The following is a 12,235-nucleotide window of genomic DNA, read 5'->3' on the forward strand; positions in this document are numbered from 1 at the left end:
AAGAAAATGTGGCACATATACACCATGGAATACTATGCAGCCATAAAAAATGATGAGTTCATTTCCTTTGTAGGGACATGGATGAAACTGGAAACCATCATTCTCAGCAAACTATGGCAAGGACAAAAAACCAAACACCACATGTTCTCACTCATAGGTGGGAATTGAACAATGAGAACACACGGACACAGGAAAGGGAACATCACACACCGGGGACTGTTATGGGGTTGGGGGAGGGGGAAGGGATAGCATTAGGAGATATACCTAATGCTAAATGACGAGTTAATGGGTGCAGCACACCAACATGGCACATGTATATATATGTAACAAACCTGCACGTTGTGCACATGTACCCTAAAACTTAAAAGTATAATAATAATAAAATTAAAAAATAAAAATAAAGTAAAATGAGGAAGAAAAAAATAATTGCATTATGGGAGACTATGATTTATTTTTGCATAAAGGGAATTTTAGTCTTTTATGGCTTCAGAATTATTTCAAAATAAACTTTACTGAAAATCAAAAAAAAAAGGTTGCCTAATATTAATGTATTTTTTCCTTATCAAACAATTATCTAGCTGATCTTCAGTCATTTCCATATTCTCTCTGTCATCTGTCTCCTATCTTGGAGATCCTAACTGCCTAGCATGTAATATTAATAGAACCCCAAACTGAAAATAATGCCATGTTAAGAAGTTTATCTAACTGAGGGCTTTAATTTTCTCATTTGTAAATGGAATTCCTATGCTTTCCTGGAAAAAATTAGAAAAATAGAATTCCTGAAAATCACAGAATTAGTGATCAATTAATGCTAAAAGCAAAAAACTACAAAAATATACTTGAGCAGTTGCATGCATTTAGAATTTTAAGAAAACACAGTAAAACTGAAAATATACATCAAACTAATGAAACTTGCTGCCTAAATTTAAATTTTATCACCAAAGACTAAACTAAGTACAGCTATACCGTTTAAGATTCAAAGAGTAGAGAACGCCAGAACACAATACAGGCATCATCAACACTGACAAAAGGAGGCTGGTGACTCCCAAAACAACAGCTTCGGCATCCTCATTCCACAGATGAGAGACCAAAGGTCAGACAGCACAGATGGCCAAGGTCAGACAGCACAGATGTCCAAGGCCAGACAGTGAATACCATGGCCTGGATCTGGAGTTGGATATGTCTGGTTCTGAAGCCTTCATCACCACTCCAGAGACATCTGGGACAAACTGCACTCCGATACAAATGCCTTAGGACTATAGAAGATCAAAGAGAAACTGTTCACGGGCAGTTCACAACTTGCAGACTAAAGTGAATCTCTGGACTTCTAAAATGGAATAATTTAGTAAGTCACATGCAAATGGAAGGAGGAAGGGAAGGCTGATCCTCACTAAGACAATGAACAAGCATTCTCTGTCTCTTCTAGAACAAGTTAACATTAGTTAGTTCTGCCCAACTGTTACCAAGAGGAATCAGTTATAACTTCATTTATCTATGATATGACATATACAACAAAATTTAAGCATTCTGAATAAGAGACACAAACTCTTAAAAAACAAGACGATTTTCCCCTAAATATTCAATTGAAATTTTCAGAAACAGTGCTTTTATTCTAAACATTCAAAACAGTCTTAAATATTACTTACCGGTGATTAAACTTATGACCAAAGGAAATCCAGTCCTTTTCAATTAATACCTACACAAGAAAGAATACAAATATCTTGGAGAGAAGCAAACGAAAAATAAGAGACCACACAACCAATAATGTTGAGGAATTCAGAGGCACTTGCAGAAGTCCCCATCCTCGAGTAACCTGCAAATGCATGAACAGGCATTATCCACCCATATAGAGATGCACATGGCAAAGGCAAAGTTGAAGGTCATCCATAGGAACAGTGAGTGGAAATGGATGTATAAAAATGCAGGAACCCCACCCGCTGAATGCTTCCTATGTGCCAGGCACTGTTCACATTGCTTTACGTATGATCTCTAACTGTAGGATAGGTATTCTCACTCTTTTAGAAGGGGAAACTGAAGGAAAGAGGTTTCATATTCGCCCAAGATCATGCTACTAGGAAGGAGACACCACTTCACAGCCCAGCTCTCTCCACTTCAAACCCTATCTCAACCAATGTGTGATGCTGCCTCTCAGTGTAATGTAAATTACCAACCTCTTTACAAAAACAATTGGGAAGTTTTTCAGTGATCTTTTCTACACATTGTAAGAATTCTAAAATGATGGTGTTTGGGGTATATTCAAAGCTTCAGCCTGCTTTGAAATTAGGGTTAACATGAATTTCTAAGTCTGAGGCAGTCCAGATTATTATTTTTAAATATTTATTTTGGTTTTGTATTTTATATTGTTTTATATTTTAAAATTTATTTTTGAGACAGGATCTCACTCAGCCACGTAGGCTGGAGTGCAGTGATGAGATCATGGCTCACTACACCCTTGACCTCCTAAGCTCGAGCGATCCTCCCACCTCAGCCCAAGTAGCTGGGACCACAGGTGGGCTCTACCACACCTGGCTAATGTTTTTTTAATTTTTTTGTAGAGACGAGGTCTCACCATGTTACCCAGGCTGGTCTCAAACTCTGGGGCTCCAGCAATCCTCCCTCCTTAACCTCCCAAAATGCTGGGATTACAGGTGTGAGCCACCACACCCAGCCTGGATTTTAAAAATTGTTCAGTCAAGTAATATGGATAGTCTGATCAATATCCTCAATGCTTTAAAGTGGCCAGAGATTTCCCCTTACAAAGAAATATGAACTAGTGGAAGTCTGTTCTTGACAACTCGAGACATTTTCTTTGGGTTATAAGTTTAATGGGGCACAATGAGAACGAGTTGATGATGGAAAAGGATGTGTGCAGGAGAAGAGCCTAAGGGCAGTGTGTGACTGGCAACCTCTTTACTCTCCAAATGCAAATGACGCAATCCAGCCCTCCTGTCCTCAGTCCAGCAGAGATCTGAAGCAAGAGTATCACTTTGAGGTGTCAGTGCTATCACAGGTAATTGGAAGTTCTCAGACACTTCCAAAAAAAGAAAAACATCCCAGAGAGGGAGCCTGCCTCTTCGCTCTTGTCCGAGGGTGTTGCTGATATTACTCAATAATGGAGACCCAGCAGTAAAGATATTCCATTAGGACTCCTTTATCAGCATCTTCTGTAGCACGGATTCATGATTCACTGAAGCACTTTCTACCAAATCATGGTTAAGAGGTTAATTCATTTTAAGGAACTTATACCAGATTAGTGAAAACTTCACCATCCCAGGCAACTATATACAATACTCTGTAGTTGAAAGCAACACGTTACATTTGATGCCCACCTAAAAAGCTCAAACTCTACAGGATATACTCGTCATTTCAGCAAAGAACAACAACAACAAAAGGCTGTGAAATTTTCAGCATTCTCATCCAGGGGTGTGAAGGACTACTTAAAAAACATACCCTGGAAGTGAAAACAGTTTTTCCTACCAAGGACTTTTGGCATACACGATATAGAAAATTTTTTCCCAAAATATTTTTTCTAAAAAGTCTTCTGTTACATGTTCACTTTACCTCAAACTTGAAATACTTATGAGCAAATGATATATAAAATTGTCTTACAAACTACCAAATATATTTTATATTTGCCCCAAAACTCATTCAGTAGCATTGACTTGAAATGGTTTCAATATCCCAGAAATTCATCTCTTTATTCCAAGCCTATCTGATCTCTTCCCCTTTAATCTTGCTGAGCTACTAAAAGAAAAGTAATGGTGGCAAGAAAACAGCAGTTGCCAGTAGTTGTAAAAACAGGGGTCCATTCCTGGTCAAGGCACCGCCTGTGGGAATCGCCCAGTGGCCACACTCACCATGAAGCCCTTCAGAGTCCGGTAGTGAGGGTCCAGCAGCAGGCTTGCCACCGAGCACACCTGAGCGGTCCTGTCCCAGCCATCAGAACAGTGAACAAGCACACTTGCCCCTTCCTCTGACACTGCCTAGAAAACACACGATCCGCAAAGAGTCACAAAGAATGGCTGTAAAAAGGCAGAACCTCTCATCACAGCCAGGTTTGACTATATTTACAGAAAGAAACAGCCAAAACGAAACACCTGTCCATTCGTCTATTTAGGGCCCCCCCTAATTAGGGCAGAGCCAGAGTGGCCTGGTGCTGGCAGCTAAAGCTTTCCCTTCCCATTCTATCCAGAAGCCACCACTCAAGTCATCTCCAATAAGCGCATGTACCTACTAAATATAAGCATTCGTCCTATGCAAACGGACCTTCAACCCTCTTCCCTCCCCTCTGAGTTTCCACATTAAGCTTTACTGAAATTCTGGAGTTGCTACTGGCCCCAACCATTTCCAAAAAGGAAAAGGCAAAAAAGTTATAAATTACAGACCTATGAAGTTATAAATAAAAGGTAAGAGTCAAGTAATGGATACAAGGTTGAGGAAAGGAAAAAACAAAAGTAAAAATGACACCAGAAAATCTCCAGTAAGAAAAGAATATCTATTTGCTATTGCAAATGCACATCATTTTTTACTAAATATCTTGGCAGTTAACATACGCTGGGAAACATGGGAGAGATTTCATCATAGCATTTATCACTACCTAAAATTCTAATTTTATTAGTTTGTTAATACTCTGTCTCAGCTGGAGGCAGTGGCTCACGCATGTAATCCCAGCACTTTGGGAGGCCGTGGCGGGTGGATCACCTGAGGTCAGGAGTCCGTGACCAGCCTGACCAACATGGTGAATCCCCGTCTCTACTAAAAATACAAAAATTAGCCAGGCATAGTGGCGCGTGCCAGTAATTCCAGCTACTTAGGAGGCTGAGACAGAAAAATCGCTTGAACCTGGGAGGCAGAGGTTGCAGTGAGCTGAGATCGTGCCACTGCACTCCAGCCTGGGTGACAGAGCGAGACTCCCTCTCGGAAAAAAAAAAAAAAAAAAAAAAAATTCTCTGTCTCCCACAGCAGAATGTAAGCTCTGTGAGGGAAGAGACTTGATCTGCCTTATTCACATCACATCTGTAAAATCTAGAATAGTACCTGGCACTAAATAAAGATTTCTTGAATAAATGATTACCTCAAAACAGGGAACATACCATGGCATCAGGGAAGATATGGTTCTCTTTAGGTATAAATCCAAGGAATTTATTTCTTTAAAAAAACTGAACAACACAAAAGACATTGCATTCTAAAACAGCTTATATGAAAGCTGCAGCAACATTTTCCTATGGCAGAATGGACTCTACCTTCCAGCTACAGGAACATGACTTTTGCTTATGCCATGACTAAAAAGAAGGCTCTACTGGATGTAAGCCCCAAGCCCCATCACTGAAGTAACTCATATTTGGTTGTATTCTACAGAAAATTCTTTCCTCCATCCAGGATTAAGCCTAATGGAAGAGAATACTCTGGAAATATTTTACCATTTGATCACAGTGCTGACATACTATCAGCTAAGCATTGTATTCTTTCGCAAAATCACATCTTCAGTGCACAAACTATATGGAGCTCTACAAAGCTGGCTACCCAGAGAGTGCAGTGCAGCTTAAGACAGGGAAGCCTATGGCAGAGGGATACCCATTTTGAAGTCAGTGGTTTGCTCATCTGTCCCTTAATTTATTTTCTCTGCAATTGCATACCTTTGCAATGAAGATTCCTGCATCCATTATGGCTTTAATGTGCCTTAACCAGCCAGAGTTCTCCAGACCCCACAGGAAATCACTCATGGAGGGAGATTTAAGTTCACACACTGCAAGATAAATCATGTTATAAAAGCAAAATTAAGGTACTCTCTCATTTTACATATGATCATGTTTTATAGGTAGTTTGATTCTTTTGTTGTAATAGGTATTTTCTGGAAGACTTAAGTCAAAATAAATACCCACGTTTACTAAACTTGATTCTATGGAACCATTTCAAGTAAGGCTTTTCTACCTTCTTTGGTCACAGGGAATGCTGCACTTGTTTACAAGTATTATATATATATGTAAGGTTTAAATCCTAATATTAATGAAAATCATTAAGAGTTCTGGCAGAAAATATATATTTGCTTTTCCAGCAAAATAATTAAAAATGGGCCACTAAGGAATATGAATTGGGAGTGCTATGAGGAAAAAAATCATATAACTAAGTGTAGCACCTACCCACTTAGAAGTTTCCATCACCCAACCACTTCAGATTAGGACTGTTGTAAAAACACAAGACAGAGCGATTCTAAATTTCTTAAATGAAAATGATCAAACTCCTCTTGCCAATAACCCCCACCCAATGGGAGTAAGGCCTGTAAGCTTAAAAATAACACATATGCCTCTGATCCAATTCTAGAGCATCAGGGTAGAGGCTTTCCCTTTGAGTGAAAATGAAGAAAACGTAGGATCCCAGTGGTATCTATATTTACACAACTAAGGCAGGTGTATAAACACCTCTATAATATCATAAACCACCAACTTTCACCTCAGGAGCGTCTTTTATTTAACGTAAAGCGTTAAAAAGCTTCAGAGCTAGTGTTCTGAGGACATATCACCAATACTGCAATCCCAAGTGGAGGTTTAGACCTATAAAGCCCTATTGAGGAGTCTCATCAATCAACCAATGAAATTCAACCAAGAAATCATAGATTTCTTTTTATTTTATTGTTCTCTGTGATGCAGTAAACACACATAGGGAAAAGGGAGCCCATTTTTCTACCCCCAACTCCATGGGCAATGAGCTGTGTAGTCTTGCACATGTTATTCCAGTCTCTGAGCCTCAATTTCTTCATTTTTAAAATGGGGAAGGTGTATAAATTATATCCTTCCAACTCTATAAACCCCCAGATTCAACTTTGTGAACTCTTTGAAAGCACTGTGCATATGGGTCACATAGCAGCATTAACAAAAGTATTAATTTATCAGATGCCCTGCCTCCAAGAATGCAGATAAGAGGATTCACTGTGATTTCCTGCAGCATAAAAGCCACACACAAAAAAGCACAAGTAGTTAAATTCTGAGTCATAGATGACAACAGTGTTGAAGGAAGTAACACCAAAATTCCCAGCAAAACACCCAACCTAAGAAAAACATATTATGAATATGTTCAGGCAAGATTCCAAAATCTTCCTTCCAAATGCCTGCCCTGAGCTAGAAGCACAGCTCTGAAGACCTGATATGCAGTCGGTGAAGGGACAGCCCTTTGAATTCGTTCTGGTTCAGAGCACTACCTTTCTAAGGTCAGTGTTGCCCCTTCCACACCTCAGGCCCAGCATCACAGGCAGGAAGACACTATGTGTCTGATAAAGTGCATGCAGAATGGTAAAGGAGAGGGTGCTTAGTGGAAGGCCAGTGAAAAATACACACAATGATTCACAGAATCTATGGCTATATATTAGCCCTGTAGCCCTGGGTAGTCAGCCGTGGGCTGAGAGTTCCCAAGCTTACAGTTTTAATCATTAAAAGTTATACAATATTTAAACATATAAAGATTAAAATGTAATATGTCCTGACAATGAAATACTATTCAGTGATAAAAGGAGATGAGCTATGAAAAGACACAGAGGGAAGTTCAATGCACAGTGCTAAGGTAAAGAAGCCAACTTTTCCTTGAAAAGGCTACATATTATATGATGTCAACTATATAACCTCCTAGAAAAGGCAAAACTATGGAGACAGTAAAAAAAAATCAGTGGCTGCCAGGGGTTAGGGTTGTGAGAGAAATAAATAGGTGGGGCACAAGAATGTTTAGGGCAGAAAACTATTCTGTCCACTATGACAGTGGTTACATGTATTATTAAACATTTGTCAAAACCCACAGAATGTCCAACAGCAAGAGGGAACCGTACAGTGGACTTTGAGTGATACTGATGTGCCAGTGTAGGTGCACTGATGACAACAATGTACCACTCCGTCGGGGATGTGAATAATGGAGGTGGCTGTGCAAGTGTGCAGGCAGGGCTCGTTGGGACTCTCCGTACCTTCTGCTCAATTTTGCTGTGAATCTAAAACTGCTCTTAAAAAACAAAAAGTCTTTAAAAACATGATAATGTAACAGACATCCAGACTGGCCACAACTGCTCCAGATGTCTCTTAAGAAAAAAAAACAAAACAGAAAAAAGGCTAGGCACAGTGCCTCACACCTGTAATCCCAGCACTTTGAGAGGCCAAGTCAGAAGGATCATTTGAGTCAAGGGGTTCAAGAACAGCCTATATAAAGTAGTGAGACTCAGTCTCTATAAAAAAGAGAAAAAATGAGTGAGACTGAGTGGCACATGCCTATTGTCCCAGCTACTTGGGAGGCTGAGTTGAGAGGATCACTTCAACCCAGGAGTTTGAGGCTGCAGTGAGCTATGATCTTGCCACTGCACTCCATCCTGGGTGATGACAGAGCCAGATCCTATCTCTAAAAAATAAAGTTACAAATAAAGTCTCATGTTTTCGTGTCATCCTGCTTCTTTCCTTTGAAGATTGTTAATATTCCCAAGAACTTTTTGTCCTTTCACTACTTACATACTAGCTATGTGGGCTTGGGCAGATTACTTAGCCTCTCTGTGCTTCAGTTTCCTCAACTGTAAAATGGTAATAATAGCCTCTGTATCAAAGTGTTATTATTTATGTTAGCCCTTATTACTATTATTCTCAAATAATATATATATTTTATAGGTATTAAAATTTACATATATATTATAGTCTGCAATTTTTATCCAACTTTTTTTAGATATCCATATTATGTAAATAAATTTCATTAATTTTAACAGCTATATAATATTCCACTCTATATCTTAAATTATTTATCCATCCCCCTACTGTTGACAGTTGTTCCCTCTTTTTCAATATTTACAAACAGTACAGTAAAAAAAAAACAAATCTTTCTACAGTCTCCTTGTGGAAAGTCTCCCTGTACCTGGATTTCTATAAGTGAAATGGGCTGGGTCATAGAGTTCCTAAATCTTCAGCTCTATCATGTACAGTTGGCCCTCTGTATTCTCGGGTTCCACATCCTTGGAGTCAACCAACCACAGAGCACAAATATTTGAAAAAAATAAAAATAATACAACAAAAAATAATGGTAATAGAAAACCAATCCAGTGTAACGACTATTTACACAGCACCTACAATGTATTAAGTATTGCAAGTAATCTAGAGATGATTTTAAATATATGGGAGGATGTGCATAGGTTATATGCAAATACACCATGTTATTATGTAAGGGACTTCTGCGTGTGTGGATTTGAGAATCTATGGGGGCTGGGGTGGGGGTGCTGGAAACAATTCTCCTTGGATACTGAGGGATGACTCTACTGCCAAATTGCTCTTGAAAAGGGCTGCAGTGGTTTATGCTCTCACCAGTAGGTTGGGAAAGTTCCTTTTCCCATATCCCAACTAATACTTGGTAATGCTGATGCTTTAAGTTTTGCCAATCTTATAATATTTCTCTAAGAATATTAGTGGCAGTTTTTGTTTTCTTCTCCGAATTGAATGTTGTTTTCTAGACTTTTTAGAATTTGCTTGCTTATATGTGTGTGCGTTGTGGGGGTGTGGTCTCTGTCCTGCATGTTGAGCTTTCCTCAGTTTTCTGCTAATTTTTGCCTATCCATTCACATGTAAGAGCAAGACACAGGATGCTGGCTGGCAGTGCCGTGTGCCGTGTGCTGTGTGCATGGGCAGGCTTTCTTAGCTGCCAGGCTTTGCTATGGGGGATTTGGCCAACGTAACATCTGCAAGTCCTTTGTCTTCGATGTTTGTAGGCCCCGGCATGGAATCTTCTGAACACCTGAGTGCATCACGTTGGATGCCAATGTCCTAAGAGGACAGCTGGGGCAGTAACCATGGGTCTCATTCTTCCATACTTACACTTTCACTTAACCCCTGTTTTTGGCCTGGAATTCCCCATCCCCTCTTCCAGCTTTGCCTGGTACTCCTGATCCCAGAGTCCCTGCGGTCAACGTTTCCAGAAAGGTTGACTTTCCAGAAAGTGTATCACCATCTTCTCTTGTGGAAGTGTGGAAAGAGGCTTCACTAGGCAGTGCAGGGGAGGAAGGAGGCTGGGACCCAGTGAACTGCTTCTTGTGCAAACAATCAGCTACCACTCGTTTCAGAGATACCTGATGGCTCGAATTCCAGAGATTGTCTAAGGATCTGCACTTCTATTTAGCTTTCTTTGGGGTTTCTCATACTTCCGCCATAAATTGCAGCTTTTTTTTCTAGTCTGTGGCATTACTTATCACTCATCCATTTATTTTGCAGCTTTTATATTTTTGTTTCCATGACCTCCTCTTTCAATCTCCCGTCCTTCTGTATTTTTGCCTTTTTTTCCACTTCATTCTCATTTTAGTGGGAAGTCAGGAGGAAGTGGGTAAGTTATTATATGTTGTGTTTAACTGGAACAGAAACAAGAAATTACTTTGGGTCTGTGCAAGGCAGAAGCTGGAACTGAGATTCCCTACATCAAACTGAGCTGTTAAAAAAATTCCACTCATTCACTCAGGATGATAATGGGAAGCCAGTCTCTGCCTGGACCCTGCATGAGGAAAACAAAAATCTCTCCTGAGATGCTGAAACCCTGGGCCTAGTCTCACACATGTTTGGGATCCAAACACACCTTCCTTATGCACGGAAGCCCCCAAGATAAGGAATTATCATGCTTGGGCTGGGAATCCCACAGACACCCAGCAGACATACACCAAATGCTGCTTAGGAGCAATGCTTCCACAATTCTGTGGAGTCCACAGAAAAAGCTGGACTGAAGACAAGTTTACAGCACACCAGTGAACAGCGCTCATGATAATGGCTAGCAGGCAGAGGAAAAAAGATACAGGATGAGCACCCCAAGAACCCGATATGATAGAACAGTCATCTGGAACAGGCTTTAGGTTACTGGAACTGCAGCAGGAGGATGGACGGCTCCCACAAACATAACGGATAGTGTTCCCGATGGGTCTGGACTCACTCTTCCTGTGGTTCCAGGAGGAATCGCTGTTGGCCACTGCAGTGGGGTCCTACCACATCGTGTCGGCTAATTCACAGCCAGGTTTCCTGAGATTCTCTTGTCTGGATGGTTCCAGGTTAGGGTCTGCTACAGGTATTTTGCATGTTTGGAAGGTGACGTGAAGTGGCAGCTGATGAAGCTCTCCCTGCCCACTTCAATCTGTCCTCACTCCCCTGCCTCTGAAGGCCAGTTCTGTGGCCCCCAGGGACACCTGACACAGGAGAAGCAGCCTCCACAGGCATCCTCTCCAGCCCCTGCTGCAGGCCTTCACCAGTGACTCGTCCTCTGCTCTTCCAGGCACCCAGCTCTGCACCCTCACATCTCCAACGTCTCCTGAAAACAAGGCCCCTTTTCCAGAGCACTGCTCATTGTCCTGCTTCCCTGATCAAACTCACCGACACTTCCAGATGTTTTTAACAGCAGGGATTTCACATTAGCTTACTCTGCCATCTTGGGGAAATAGGAGGGCCTCCTTGTTTAACTTAGATTTTAGTATTATGTGAACTAAACTGTACGTCTGAGTAATAATCATGATATACGCATGGGCAATAGCACGTAGCAATGTTTAAGGGCTTCAGAGGCAGACACAGCTGCACTCAAACTCCAGCTCTGCCCATGCTCAACATGGTAACCTGGGCTAGTTACTGAGCCTCTTCAAATATAAAATGGGGATAAAAACACCTTCCTCAAACAGTTGTGAAGATGAAATAATACCAATAAGCATTACATTGGCATAAAGAAGATTCCCGAAAATGGTAGCTATGATACACATTGTATTATCTGTGTCTCCAGCAGGGGTGTCCTGGGAGGAAGGAGGTGTTAGACTCACTCAAACATGTCAACGCTGAAGCTCCGAAAAGTTAAGGCACAAAGTGATCAATAGCAGAAAGACACCTCAAATGCAAGTCTTCTGAGAGACAAACCCAGAGTTTTTGCCACCACACCATGGCTACCTTGGTGGGTTTTACCAGAAATAATAATAATAATAGTAACACTAACATACCAGGTACCAGACACTATGCTTTATATAGATTAGCTTTAGCTTTTCAATCCTCAAATAATCATTCTGAGGAAGGCACTTATTATTCTCATTCTTGATTGTGGAAACCAATGCAAACAGAGGCTAAGTGCTTGTCCAGCATCTCCCAGCTGATGGATACGTGGTGAGACGAGGCTCCAGTCTGGCTCCAGTCTGGCTCTTAATTAATGCCTCTCAACCTCAGGTTGGTTTTTTTTTTCATAATTCAGCAGGAACCAATCTTGGTTCCCAAATACCATC

The 12,235-nt window shown here is 40.7% G+C and overlaps 1 protein-coding gene across 3 annotated transcripts in view; it reads right to left on the bottom strand.

The window, feature by feature from the left end:
• MTMR7 (myotubularin related protein 7) overlaps window positions 1-12,235 on the bottom strand; it is a 119,470-nt gene that overhangs the window by 10,817 nt on the left and 96,418 nt on the right. For all 3 annotated transcript variants that reach the window (XM_031014053.3, XM_055349131.2, XM_055349132.2), the window contains 3 exons: window positions 5,637-5,746; window positions 3,858-3,983; window positions 1,647-1,696 (listed from right to left, as the gene is read on the bottom strand). In XM_031014053.3, the coding sequence (XP_030869913.2) occupies window positions 1,647-1,696; window positions 3,858-3,983; window positions 5,637-5,746 (286 nt within the window). The remainder of the gene's footprint in view (window positions 1-1,646; window positions 1,697-3,857; window positions 3,984-5,636; window positions 5,747-12,235) is intronic.

This window comes from Gorilla gorilla, chromosome 7, assembly GCF_029281585.2.
Source record: "Gorilla gorilla gorilla isolate KB3781 chromosome 7, NHGRI_mGorGor1-v2.1_pri, whole genome shotgun sequence".
Classification (NCBI taxonomy): Eukaryota; Metazoa; Chordata; class Mammalia; order Primates; family Hominidae; genus Gorilla; species Gorilla gorilla.